The sequence below is a fragment of the Ptiloglossa arizonensis genome, chromosome 3, assembly GCF_051014685.1.
Source record: "Ptiloglossa arizonensis isolate GNS036 chromosome 3, iyPtiAriz1_principal, whole genome shotgun sequence".
Taxonomy (NCBI): Eukaryota; Metazoa; Arthropoda; class Insecta; order Hymenoptera; family Colletidae; genus Ptiloglossa; species Ptiloglossa arizonensis.
In genome coordinates this window covers 3431368-3445632 of record NC_135050.1, presented here as the reverse complement: position 1 = coordinate 3445632, position 14265 = coordinate 3431368, and the positions used below count along the sequence as shown (strand labels likewise).

Genomic DNA, 14265 nt, shown 5'->3' with positions numbered 1-14265 from the left:
TAATAATCAGTCAGTGAAATCGTCTGCCTATTGAACTTCAAAAGCTCAGATCTTTGAAGACTGACAGAGAAAGTCTCACACTCCTTTTTTCTTAACTTCCTGGAGCTGCCCGAAGCACTGTACTCACGAACACGCGGTTCTTACATTAGTATGTAGTGGTAGGGGAAATCCAATATGGCGCTTTGTAAGTCGGAATGCGCAATCTGACCACTATGCTGGCATCAGTGTAATGATTGCCAACATCCTACTTGAGGCAGACCACCCAATACTTCCGCTATTTTAAATAATAGTAAGTGTTATTTAGAAAAGTTGTATGGTTTCGAGGAGAAACAATATGGCGACAATAGTTTTTCTTTTTGTGATTAAAATCGTAGAAGAAATTTCGAAATTAATTTAGTTTTTTTTTAGTGGAATTTAGAGGTGTTTCAATTTTTTAAGGTTTCCAATCTGGTTATCAGGTAGAAAGTGGTACCATGCGATTTTCTCGAAGTGAGCTTTCCATATATGTATGTTGGAAACCACTGCATAAATATATAGCTTAGTCGACATACCCAGTAAGACTTAACACTCTGTTGTCGGTATCCGACCTTTGGCGCTCTATTTAAATATGAAATAAATGTTGATTTTTTGCCCTTAAGTAAAAAATAAAAATTCTCCTTAGTTGTAAAACAAACACTATTTTTATCAATTGATCAGTAATTAAAACTTTCAAGCTTTATTTCAGGTTCTCTTCAGTAACTCTAATATATCATTAATTACATTATTTTTAGTAATGTAAAATAATAGTATATAAGTTCATCGAATAATCTAAGAATAATTCTAAATTTAATATTTCGCTATTCGTTTCATTATTCGGAATCACACGCATCGTGTGAACGTTTGTTCATATCACATCACGATTGTAAGTAATTTTTAAAATTTTTATAACAATTTTTCTTTACCTACCTTTTTTCGATTAACAGTCAATAGAATCAAAAAATTTCTACAGACAAAGTTTTTCTTTTAATTTTATATTTCATCAATTAATAAAAGGATTGTTTGTTCAACAACAAAATCTTAATTACTTGTCATACAAAGAACTTTTAATTGAAAAACCATTTCAAATCTTATAGTATAGTACTCATTGCCTGAGTACTATTTATTTAAATTATATTTGCAATGTTGATTAATATAACAATGATAAAGTATAAATAACTTAATTTATTTTTTCAATTATTTCACTTAACGTCATTTTTATTGTTAATTTTACAGTATTACTTTTAAGTTTCCCGCTCTCAAAACAATTATTCGTTCTAAAACGAATCTCGTAGAGAAACGAAAATGGCTGAAAGTGACCAGTAAAAAAATCTCGTTGATTGTCCCGTTATCGAATACCTTGATAAAAATCCGAAGGCTACTAAATACAGAGAACTTATGGAAGACTACAATTGTGAAAAAGAATGCGAGGTGTAAAAATGTTTACTCGGTTTTTTGTATATGCTGAATGACCAACGGTGACCAAGGATGTGAAATGCCGTGATTAAAATTTGTGAGGTTTTGACACGTTTATAAACTCGAATACTTAGTGCATAATCTTGAAAAGTTCTTTGAGAGTGGAAACTCATTGGTATTACGCAAGGATAGACCGGTTCAGGACATAGTACCCGTTCATAGAGGGTGTGAGATCATTGTACAAACATTATGACGAATTGTCGTCTTTGGAGCGACACGAAGAATCACCTCTTCTTTTTCTGTCAAGTCTGTGTATTTTTAGTGCGTATGATCGTGTTAAAAATGCATACTTGTGAACAGTAAAGTAAACAAGTAACAAGTATTTGTATGAGCTATTTACTAAATTAAAATATAATTTTATTTACATAATAAGCGTTAGATGCTTATCAATCATGAAGAAACAATTCTTCAGAGTTAAACAGCTCGCCGATCAAACATTTTCTAGGTAATTACATACAATTTTATCCAAATATCTTCAAAATCTATAGTCTTTATTCTATTTACTTTATGTTAAGTCATGGATTCCTGTATTTTCTTCAAAATTAAAATATCTAAAAAGAATAGAGTCCTTTACAAATAATATGTAAAATAAATAAACAAATTGAATAAGCAACTTCATGCCTTATCATGTAATAAAGAAATAATAAAGAGTAACGTGTATTATATTGTCTTAAAATTGTAAGTGGAAGAGTTTTAACAATACATATCCAATAAAAGCAAAATGGTATACCAAAATAACTTATGATTCAGACAATCTTAAAATGGATTGGCTTTGCACAGCTTTGAATGTCATTTTAATTTCAATAACTTATATGTAAAACTTTAGTGAATAATAAAACTTTTTCTTTAGAGCTGGTAAAACAGAAGTGCTCACAGACGATTTACAGGCTGCAGACAAGCATGTCGAGCAAATTAGGATGGCTCTTATTGGATTAAGCAAGAGGCTTGCTAATCCACCAAATCAAGCTGTGGCACAGGATGTTGCATTTAAAGAAAAGCGGCTGGTATATACAATAATAAAAATTTGTGTTAAACATGTTTATAACAACTTTGTGTTATAACTTGTATAATTTATGAGTATCAAATTTACTATGTTCAATACAAATTTAATTCTTTAAAATTTTATTCAAATATTTAATAATTTTTTAATATTTCAATATTTCAACATTTAAATGTTTTTCTGCCTTCTTTATATTGTTTTTGCAACATGTACTTTTTTTTTAGAAAAAATGTCCAGAATATATATTAGGGCAAACAATGTTAGATAATGCTCTTGAAGATGGTCTTATGAGTTTTACGCTGTTAGAATGTGGACGTGCACAAATTCATTTAGCAAATGAAACAATTGAACATGAAGCAAAAGTTGAACAATATGTAGCAAGTCCCCTTCAACATATTTTAGATACAGATGTACCAAATATATTAAAGCACAAAAGGAATTTAGCTCGGTTAATCTTGGACATGGATAGCGTAAGAACACGATATCAACAAGCCAGCAAACATAGTGCCAGTAATAAAAATATTTAATATTACATATATAAATTGTATATTCAAAGAATTATGTTAATGTTTTCTAAATAATATTATAAGGTTAATTAAAATTGCATTTAAAAGGTGCAGGTGCAACAAAAGTAGATAATTTAAGAGAAGAATTGGAGGAAGCTGAAGGTAAAGTTGAACAATGTAGAGATCAATTAGCTGCAGAAATGTTTCAACTTATGTCACGAGAAACTGAGTTGGCACACATTATTATTCAATATGTAAAACTTCAAAGAGCCTATCATGAAAGTGCATTACATTGTCTTGAAGAACTTATTCCTGGATTAGAAAGTTACATTAGTAAGTATTTAAAAATTTTCTTTGTACTAGATTTAACTTTACTGATGCTTAATGTATGAAAGTTGAACTAATCATTTTAAATATAAGAAAAAATCAAATAATTTTGAAACATACATTTTAGAAATTATAATTTTTCTAATTATTTAGTTGAAATATTTCAATGTGAAGTCAGTTTTGTAGAAGTATATACGATGCTTTTAAAAAAGGGCTACAAATTTTTAATGCTTATAACATTAATTTAAATAAACAAGAAAGTTGTATTAAATATATGTAGTAATGCTAAATATTGAAATATTATTGGTTTTCTATATTATCTGTAAGATAAAATTCTATGCAATTCCTTTTTACTTCAAGGTAGACTTTAGCTTTTCATCATAGAAAAATACCAAAATCTTCAAAAATTGTATAGTTATTGTAGGTCTTGTAAATTAGCAATGAATACATTAAACTCTTTAAATGTTATTACAACAACAATAAAAAACAAGATTTGGAAACCAATTAACTGAATCTTCTCATTTTGTAAAATATATTATTTAATTGTTGTCTGATAATATGGATAAAAATTTGGTGAAGTACTATCATGCATAAAGAACATCATTAACAGAACACATATTGTTGATTGAGAGATATTTTCCTTGTTAAACAGTAAATAGTTATTTTTCATCTGTCAATCAATTAGATAAAATAACCAAAAGTGTAGATTTTAATAGACACAAATGTGTATATTGTTCAAAGTTCTAAGTCTCTTATTAACACGTTGTTTGCAGGAGATGCTTAAAACGCGTTGTACAGTATAAATTAGGTACCACTCATTGTGAGACATGTAGTAGGTTGTAGGTACTAGGTACTAGGTACTAGGTACTAGGTAGCAGGTAGCAGGTACTAGGTTGTAGGTTGTAGGTTGTAGGTTGTAGTTGTAGGTTGTAGGTTGTAGGTTCTAGGTTCTAGCTACTAGCTACTAGCTACTAGGTTCTAGGTTCTAGCTACTAGGTACTAGGTACTAGATACTAGATACGAGGTACTAGGTACTAGGTATTAGTTACATGGCGATTTGTGGAATTAGAGTCAGGTGATAAACTATGATCATAAAATATGCACTTGAAACTTACTTTACATGGTGAATTGATTAAAATACTGCCAGGAAATAGTGTGTTAATGTTGCTTCATTAGTAAAAACAATGTTTACTATAAATTGTGTGTCTATACTGCCCTTTTTGAGAAATTATCCTCAAAGCATAACATGAATAATATTTTAGAGGAGTGAACCCTTACAATCTTTAGACGTGACTGTTCATTAAGCATTTAAAAAATACGAAAAACAGTAACATATTGACAGTTTTATACTCTGTATGTAAATCATAGTAGAGTTGACTCAGATATTCTATGTCTCTGTATGGATCATGTTCAAACACTGTTATTGGGATACAATTACTGAATGTATGAGTGGATGATGTGAATGTGTATGTATGATCAAACCATTGTTTGAGGCACAAATAATAGTGTCAACATCTTCAATGTATGCAATTCTTTTTACACTAACCTGTGAATTTCATTTGCTGTTCTTAATATGTGCTCTTTCATATCTGCATTGATTTTATTTTAACCTTACCAATATGATAGTTGTGGATTAAATGATCCAGATTCGCTTAATCAATAATGAAATTTAATAATCAATCTATGTTAGAAAATTTTATATTGTGGATATTTTTCAAAAGAAAATCAATGCACAGCTCAAGAATTGCCATTAATTACTTACTGCAAATTAATCAATGCCAATCTGTGACCAATGTAACAACTAAATTTTATAAGCAAAATCATATTAAAAACTTTAATATGATTAAATATCTTATATTATAAAAAAATAAATTTTTTATATTATAAAAACATTGGAACAATGTATTATATTTATAATAGTCTGAACAAAAGTTAATATATAAATGTTTGTATTTGTGTATACATGCTTCAAAATTGTTATTTAAATCTTATGGATAAATTCTACATACTGAATAACATTGACCCTAGAAATTAAGTAAATTTTTCAAGAATAAGTTGCAAATGTTGCTTCTCTCAATTGCGGATCAGTTTTTTAAACATCTATAAATCTGCCTATTTAAAAGTTCATGAGTGAAAACATACTTTGAAATTAAATCTAACTATAATTAAAATATGAGATATTTAAGAACATGATTTGTATGTATATTTTTCATTGTTTTGATATTAAAATTAATTTTTACAAATATTTTCTGTTTTCATAAATATATACTAATAAAAAGTTATTTAAAAATTATACAAAAGATAAAAAAATGGTTATATCGGTATTATAAACATTATTTGTAAAAGTCATATAAATAAATACCTAGTTACAAAGAAAAAAAATCATCCAGAAAAACAGTATTACAAATTGCTAAACTTTGTTTTTAATTTTATACATATTTCTATATGTAATTCTAATAAAAGATTTTCCAGTATTGGTTATTCAAAGTGATTAAATTGATTTGTTATTGTGTATTTAATTACAAATTATATTGTAGATTAAAACTATTTAAATGTAATATGTTCATGTAAAACTTTGTTAATGATATCAAAATTTTATAAATAATATATCTATAAAAATAATTTTTATAATTTATGTAATTAAGTTCATTTTATAATTGCAGATGATAATGAAATGAAACCAGTTTATGGTTATCCACTTGAAGAACATCTCAGAGTGACTAATAGGAAGATAGCATTACCTATCCAATTATGTGTATCTGCTTTATTGCGATTAGGTATGGAGGAAGAGGGTCTTTTTAGAATAGCTGGTGCTGCATCAAAATCACGACGAATTAAGTTGAGTCTAGATGCTTGTTGCCTTACATTGCCAACTGCTCTGGAATATAAGGATCCACATGTAATTGCTGGTGCACTAAAATCTTATTTACGAGAGCTTCCCGAGCCTCTTCTAACATACAAGTGAGTATAAGCTTAACATGTTCTGTTATTATCAATACAATGGAGGGATATAAAGCTTTATATGTGTGTATATATATATATATTATTATAAAGATTGTATTCTGAATGGATGGCAGCAGCAAAGATAACACATAATGAAACAAGATTGAGAGCTCTTTGGGAAGTGTTACATAAATTGCCTAATGCAAACTTAGAAAATTTACGGTTCCTAATCAAATTTTTGGCTGTACTCACTAAAAATCAAGATATAAATAAAATGTCACCACAAAATATTGCAATTGTTATTGCACCTAATTTAATATGGAGTCCACAGGAGGATGTAAATACAATGGTGTAAGAATATTTTTTTTTTAATAATAATTACAAAAGAATTTAATTTGGGGAACAAAATTTGTTATTCTGTACAATTTAACAATTTATATGATAATTCTCTATTTATATAATATTTGTTATTGTTTTAGAATGAACATGAGCACAGCTAATAATTCTAGTCTTATAGTGGATCAGTTGATTACATATGCAAATTGGTTTTTTCCTGGTGAAATAGATTTTGATCGTGATTTAGAGATCGGTATTATAAATGGTTTAGAAAATCAAACCACAGGTATGCGCCGTTGCATTTCTAATAGCAGTCTCAGTGACCATGGTGAAAGTCCTCCGCAGGGTAGTCCTAAACCAGCAACCCGTAGAAAAAATAAACCAGCACCAACACCACCAAACAGTACTACACCAGATAAACATGATAGAAAACCTGATGATAAACCACCGCCTACACCTGATAAACCACCTAGGCCTTTGACATCTGCAACTCTTAATCGTGCAACATATAAAGCTCAAAAACATGATGTAGTGAATACAGAATTAATAATTAAACCTGAAAATAATATAGAAAAACAAGACGGAAATGCAGAAGTCGAAATCAAACAGCAGAACTGTGAAATAAATACAGTTATGGAATTACCATCATTTAGTTGCTCGGAACGTATTAATGAAACACATGATGATTTACGTAACATAGACATGGAAGTAGAAAAGAGTAATCAAGAGATGCAAAAATATGAAAAAAAAATAAATACTTCTATTGTTGTTGAAAAAAACATTATAGAAAATGCACCATGTAATAAATTAATTATAGAGACTGAAAATTCTGAAGCTTCCTTGCATAGATCAAAGCCAATACTCACAGAAAAACCACATCCGTCTACATTGGAAAGACGAAGACCAGTAGCTGCACCAAGAAGTATAACCAATGTACTACATAATACTGGTAAACATTATCACAGCTATTTATTAATCAAAATAGTATTAGAATATTTATATCTTTTAACTTATTAGAAGAAACAGTTGAGTTACGTCGAAAGCCAGATAGCAGTAATTCTATATCTACAAGTACACTTGACAGAAGTAGTAAACCAGCCATACCAGAACGGCCTGTTGGATTAATTCGACCTTCAAGTCTTATCAGACAACATCCACGTCACAGTAATGAAAATTTAGACACTGAAGCAGGAGTGAGTATTAAAATTTTTCACACATTATTCAATTTCAGTTTTATATGTGAGATAATCCTTTAAAATAAATGTAGTTACTGCCAGTGGACTCAACAAATATCACTGCCCGGATATTACATTTTGAAATACAATAACGTAAGCTACAAATATAGTGAAAAATAAACGTGTTGATAATTACTTTTATTCGAAATGTGAAAATCCACAGTAGTTTTCAAAATTGTTAATTTTTTTTTTCTTTTAACAACCTGTAGCCTTTAACTTTGGAAAGAGCTCATGTATATTCGGTGGACAAACAACAGGTCAGTATAATACAAGTGCGTGGAAATGGCAATGTGTTCTGCACATCGGGCGACAACAATGGCAACACAGCTTCGAACTTGCAGAGAAGCCCCAGTGTAGGTAGTCGACCTTCATCTATGTCCTTGTACGGTGAACGGTCAGAAAAGCCGGCAAAACTAAATGCTCCAGAACAAACAAAAGCTCATGTGCGAACCAGATCGGAAGGAAATATTATTGATGTTCAAACACAGACTGAAACAGTAGTAGTTCTTAAATCACCGCAGCAACCCGTTCCAGCTTCTCCAAGGTTTCATCAAAGACCTCCAAGGCCACAACCACCGCCACCACCTCCACCGACCACACGACTTAAATCGGAACATGAAAGCACCAATCTTTGAGATCAACTGTATAAAATGTGATTATTACATTCATAAGTGAACTTTTAAAAAATCACTAATATTTTTAAAAATGAAGGCACTATTTCTTACAAGATAATTTGGCATTATGGAAAACAACTGCAAAGAACCTAACAAAACAGTGTAAGTTTTGTAATTTTTTCAGTTTAATGTATGATAAAGTATCAATGTTTCAAGGATTATTTTCAAATTAATATCACAATTACACAAGATATTAAATTCATTTTCAAATTTTGTATAGAAAATGTTTTTTTTTTTATATTTCTGACATAGTAACCAAACAGCAAAAACAATAAATGAACTTAAAGTTTTCATATTAAAAATTTGTAAGCATTTGTAATTATATATTAAAAATATCTAGGAGTTATATCTAATTTTCATATTTAACTCTGATATTTTTGCAACTTATCAATTTTTATACCTATTACAATAACAATGAAAGAAGTATTATAAAAATAAGACAGTAATTTGGCATTTGATCTCTAGCTTGACATATGTTTTAAGTTATAACTTTTCAGTATGTTCGTAAAATAATATAAAATAAAAATTATTTTACGTGTTACTAAATTTACTGCACTCATATTATTTATTTATTGTACAAATTTATTTGTACATACAAAATTTTAGTTAAATCATAATGTAACCAACAAAAGGATAACTCTTTATAAAGAAATATATAAAAGATGTATAATAAATTTTTACATTGATTTCACAATTTGAAAGACATAATTTTGTACACAAGACTAATACAAAGGTATGAAGGGCTCAAAAGTATTTCTAAACCAAATTCAATTTGCTTTGGAGGATGTGGTACCTTATGAAAAAAAAGATAATTTATGCCAAATCAGAGTTATTTTAGTTATCAAGGTATATATTACTGAATTTTTTCAAATTTTTTACTAGAAAATCCAAATTGTAAAATATAAAAAAATGCATGAAAATGTTTTTTTGTTATAAAGAAAATGGTAAATAACATAGTGCAGTTTGTCAGATTTTTTAATAAATATGAGTCTTTATATTTAATTTTTATTTTGTTTATGTAAAAAATTGTTCTGTTGTTACTGTAAATGTAAAAATCAATTAATGTTAATATCTAACTGTAATAATGTGCTTAATTGCTAATGTTTTTTGAATTCGAAATTAAATACTTTTAAATAACAAAGGTGAATTATTTTGTAGAAGATTTGAATAATGTTCAATTCATTGTAGATTATAACGTTTGATAATTCATTGTTCAAAATTATTGTTTTTGCAAATTTACTTTTTACAAGTGAAATCACTTTTAACGTTGGTATTACGATTTAGCCGACAGTTTTTATGTACAGTATTTAACTGAAAAAAAGTTTAACTTTGCAAATATTATTAAAATTAATAATTTTAACAAAGATAACTGAACAAATTTTTGTTAAGTAACAACATTCTTCCATTAAAAGAATGTAGAATAAACATGTGTCTGATTCGTTTTTGTTTTAAATAATTATCAGCACTCAAAAACATCAAGGATATACTTTGTACAAAAAGTAAACCAAATGCAGTAATTTCACATTTTTATGCAAACAACACATTATTGACCACCTATGTAAATTTGATTCTCATTTTAAAAGAATTACTAAACAATCCTGTATCAATTAAAACATGCTTATGAAAGTAATATAATTATTTAGCAATCATATTATTACTTACTGTATTAAATCAATTGCAACAATTTTAATGAAAAGAATTTCTAAAAAATTAAATTTCTTAATTGCACTTCGTTTGAATATATTATAAATGGCAAATAATGTGTTAAAATGAAGATACTAGATTTGCATAACAGAAATTTTATATAAAGAAAAAATTTATATCCTTGTTTATATTACAAATCTTTTATTTTTTCTATATATGTAGGGAAGTACAAGTGTCGTGGTGTGACATCACGGTATTTTTATGCTCCTCGGTGTACAATGAAATTGTTATATATATAAACAATCCGAATAAATTATACCGTTAAGGGAAATGTCACTTAACTTAAATACATAGATCTTTATGACTAGTTGCTTGGTGATATAAATTGAAAATTTAAACAAAAACAAAACAAAGCTTGTTTAAAAATATCAATTAGAATATTATGTATTAGTAAATTGAAAACAAATTCCTAAACAATCAATTATTTCCATGAATTTTGATAGAAGTAAATTTTATTAAGCAACAAAAAATTTGATTTTTCATAAAAAAAACAAATAGCTATGTAAAAAGTGATATTTTTTACTTGTTATTATAGGTTACTTATAAAAGTTACGTTTTGTTTAGATACTTTTCTTAAAGCTTCAGATGCACTACATGCTTGAAAATCAAATTAGAAAATAATATTAAATTATTAAAAGCTGTTATCTTAAATTATTTCTTAATTATCATAAATAATCTACAGTTTCTGATCTAACATTTCTATAACTGTTACAGAATTGTTTGGAAAATATATTTTCTTTATTTTATTAAAATATTCATTGAACAAATTTATTAAATAGTATTTACGTCACCAATCATCTAAACTGGCTAAGCATTAAAAAACATCAAAAACAAATCTTTTATTATGATTTCCCTTTATACAGTACGATTTGTCTCAGCCATCATACATTTATAAGTAGTTTCTTATAATAAGCAAATAACAAATACAAAAAGTATTTATTATTTTGTTTTATTTTTGAAAAAAACCTAAATACAGTCGTAAATATTTTTTGCTATTATGAAGAAGATTACAGATATTTTACATTTTGCATTTGTTAATTTGAAAATATTTGATATGTAAAAATTTTTAAATTAACTTTATAACAAGTTGCGCATTTACCTAAGGAGTGCTTAGGCTGTGAATGTAATGAAAACTGTTAGAAAATCTATTTGTACATAAATAAAGAATTTATGGAAACAATGAAGTTTCATTAAAAAATTATTATAATTACCATGAAAAAATTGTCAATTCAATTTATTAGAATACATGAATAAATTTAACTAGTATTATTACATTCTGTTTAAATATGTTAATATACTGACATCAGCAACATCTTTGGGTTTCATACCATTATTATCTTTTATAGGCAGAGCTCCAATAGAAAACAAATACCTTACAATATCAAGATACCCACATGATGCTGCATAATGCAATGGTGTTTGGCCATCACCATCTTGTGAATTTACATTTGCTCCTTTCTTAATTAAAAGTTCTACGATCTTCAAATTACCTCGATCTGCAGCCCAATGTATTGGTAACAAACCGTCTGTGTCCATTAAATTTATAAGGCTTGGTTCTTTGTCCAATAGTTCTTGCACTTTTTGTTCATGTCCTTCTTTTATCCAATCCAGAAAAGTTTTGTCTATATCACTTATTTCTTCTTCCATTTTTATTAAACGACTAATAGTAACCCAACTATGTGGTTCAGATTTTGCATCTTCTTCCCAAGTAGGATTTATGTTGGTTAATTCTTGTATATAATTATTCATAGCAGCATCACAACTCATGTCATTAAGATTTTTCCAGGCTTCCCACTTTTGTCCAGCTTGGACTTGATACCAATTAGGCTTTGGTATTTTACAAGGTCCAACCGTAGCCTGTTTGTATAAAGCATAGAATCTGAGGAGTTCGTTGGAACTTAATTCTGATGCTAATGTTTGTAAATAACTTGCAGCTTTATTGAATGTTTCTTCGAGACACATTTTGAAGGTTTCTTTTGTCTTATTGTTTATAAATTTTAAAATTAACTTTTGCAATAATTAATGTCTGTCCTTGCAAAGTATGTTTGCTATGAAGTACATTGTTCAATGTTAATTCATCAGAAAATTCTACAGTTCCTTGTCCTGCAGCAAAACCATTTTCATCAAATATAATTCTTGCTCTTAACACACTGCCAAATTGTAAAAAGTACTTTTTAAAATCAGAGTGAGAAACAGTCCAAGGAATATTACGTACATTAATTAAATATCGAACCATGACTATTTAAAACTACTCAAGTTGCACGTTGTATACTTAATAAATGAATAGTATGATCTTGCATTAAATCATATATATTTATGTCAGAATCTGTACCAAGTTCAGCCAGTGATATATGAGTACAAGTAAGATTCCATTTATTTAACAGATGTTCTATAGACCAATCTGCGCTTCGTTCCTGATAGGTACAAAGAAATTTTGCATTTGGATTCCTTTCCAATAAAAAAGCTATTGTAACAACTATGTCCTCAAAAACTGCTGGTTCATAAAAACAATCAGATCCAAGAATTAAATCTAATGGTCCAATGGTAAATAAACTAGACAAAAATAATCCCCATGTAATACCAACAATTTGAACTTGAGACAGAATACCATTTAATTCACAACTTCTTCTTATATGTTGCAGACTTCTAGGAAGACTAGCAGAATCGCTTAAAGTCACAATAGCACCACATTTACTAGCTAAAATTCCAGGAAGAGCTGTGCCTGATCCAAGTTCTAGAACTCTCTTTCCAATAAGTTCTTCTTTGTGTTCCCAAAGAAACCAAGCTAATACAGGTGCAGAAGGCCAAGTATAAAAACTATAACTAGCCTGAAGTAACTGTAATAAAAAATGCATTGTTAAAAAGAATTAATATCTATTTTATTGGTTAGGAAATTAAAACTTTCGTTGCGAAGGAAACTCAATTGGGAAATATTAATTTTTCTTTTGTTTTTTTTATTTGAAAAATGTAAAAAGTGTTTCGAAAAAATACATAACCAAACATCACGTAATACTGGTAGCATATATGCAAAGTAGAATTGACCATTCTTTATCCGTTAATATAAAATACAAATAAAATTTATATTACCTCCGGAATATAAATCTCTAAGGTGTCGTTACACTGCACGTTATCCTGAGTTTTACGAGAGGTGAACAAAAATTTTTTCACTTGCTCGGAGACAATACCATCGGACATTAGGCTTTCTATGGGTGGACTGGTATCGTGTGAAATACTTTCTTCTAAACCTGGCATGACTAATTTTCAAATCATTTGGACTAATACTTTTCCACTCCGACCTGAATTATCAAGTCTGAAATAGAAACCATAAACTTAAAATTTTCATCGTTAACAAATTAAATTTAAGAAGAAAATATAATCACTATTTTGCCCAGAGTTGTCGTCGATACACACCACAATAGAAAATGCAAACATATAGACAATATTTAAATTTCTAAATGGCGGGAACGAATTCCCGAAATATTTTACTACATATGTATTTGAAATATACGCATCATTATTACTATGACTATATTATAATACTTTTTGATTAATTTTTCTATATTTTATGATTTCTATTTTTAATATGGAACTGTTTTTGTATCTAATAAGAGAACGATAAAATTATTTTATTTTATGTGATTTAATTATTATTTATTCTTCACGTTAAATAATTAAAAATAAAATATTTTAATTGTATAATTTTAATTTCCAATTTACTATAAAAAAAATACTTATAACTATACGCACTTGTATTTTTGGTAAATAAATAATTAATTAAAATTATATAACTATAACATTAATTCACAAAAAAATATTTAATCTTTAACGTTAAAATTGTATTCTAAATTCTTAAAATTATTGCTACTATTTTATTTCCAGTTAATCTTAATATCAGTAATAAATGTAAACAAAATGATTTAAATATATTCAATAAAAATGAAAAATGAATAATGTAGAAATAATTATTACCTATTGCTTTTATAGTATTATATTGTGCTTAGAAGTAGTTTAAATTTAAAAGTGATAATATTTATATTTTTACAAGTTTA

At 27.8% G+C, this 14265-nt stretch overlaps 4 protein-coding genes across 10 annotated transcripts; 1 reads left to right on the top strand and 3 right to left on the bottom strand.

The window, feature by feature from the left end:
• Nucleotides 1–1311: 1311 nt before the first annotated feature.
• On the top strand, nt 1312–13708 carry LOC143144159 (rho GTPase-activating protein 44). Of its 6 annotated transcripts, XM_076306272.1 has the most exons (12): nt 1312–1936; nt 2342–2495; nt 2716–3001; nt 3106–3330; nt 5988–6285; nt 6379–6618; nt 6747–7552; nt 7621–7796; nt 8048–8095; nt 8180–8614; nt 11563–12760; nt 12859–13708. In XM_076306272.1, the coding sequence occupies exons 1-10, from the start codon at nt 1884–1886 to the stop codon at nt 8471–8473; spliced, it is 2580 nt and encodes an 859-aa protein (XP_076162387.1). In that variant the 5' UTR covers nt 1312–1883; the 3' UTR covers nt 8474–8614; nt 11563–12760; nt 12859–13708. The 6 variants fall into 6 exon arrangements, with proteins under 6 accessions (XP_076162387.1, XP_076162386.1, XP_076162389.1 ...); XM_076306271.1 differs by lacking the exon at nt 8048–8095 and having other exon boundaries at nt 8096–8614; nt 12859–13706; XM_076306274.1 differs by lacking the exons at nt 11563–12760; nt 12859–13708 and adding an exon at nt 7871–7931 and having other exon boundaries at nt 8180–8262.
• Nucleotides 11206–12178, bottom strand: LOC143144163 (acyl-CoA-binding domain-containing protein 6). Its single transcript, XM_076306278.1, has one exon. It carries the CDS (start codon nt 12176–12178, stop codon nt 11486–11488), a length of 693 nt encoding a protein of 230 aa, XP_076162393.1. The 3' UTR covers nt 11206–11485.
• LOC143144164 (SRA stem-loop-interacting RNA-binding protein, mitochondrial-like) lies at nt 12198–12468 on the bottom strand. Its single transcript, XM_076306279.1, has one exon. The coding sequence runs from the start codon at nt 12450–12452 to the stop codon at nt 12198–12200; it is 255 nt and encodes an 84-aa protein (XP_076162394.1). The 5' UTR covers nt 12453–12468.
• On the bottom strand, nt 12469–13641 carry LOC143144161 (histone-arginine methyltransferase METTL23). Of its 2 annotated transcripts, XM_076306277.1 has the most exons (4): nt 13597–13641; nt 13304–13526; nt 12825–13053; nt 12469–12707 (listed from the first exon to the last, which is right to left on the bottom strand). In XM_076306277.1, the coding sequence occupies exons 2-4, from the start codon at nt 13466–13468 to the stop codon at nt 12469–12471; spliced, it is 633 nt and encodes a 210-aa protein (XP_076162392.1). In that variant the 5' UTR covers nt 13469–13526; nt 13597–13641. The 2 variants fall into 2 exon arrangements, with proteins under 2 accessions (XP_076162392.1, XP_076162391.1); XM_076306276.1 differs by having other exon boundaries at nt 12469–13053.
• Nucleotides 13709–14265: the final 557 nt, after the last annotated feature.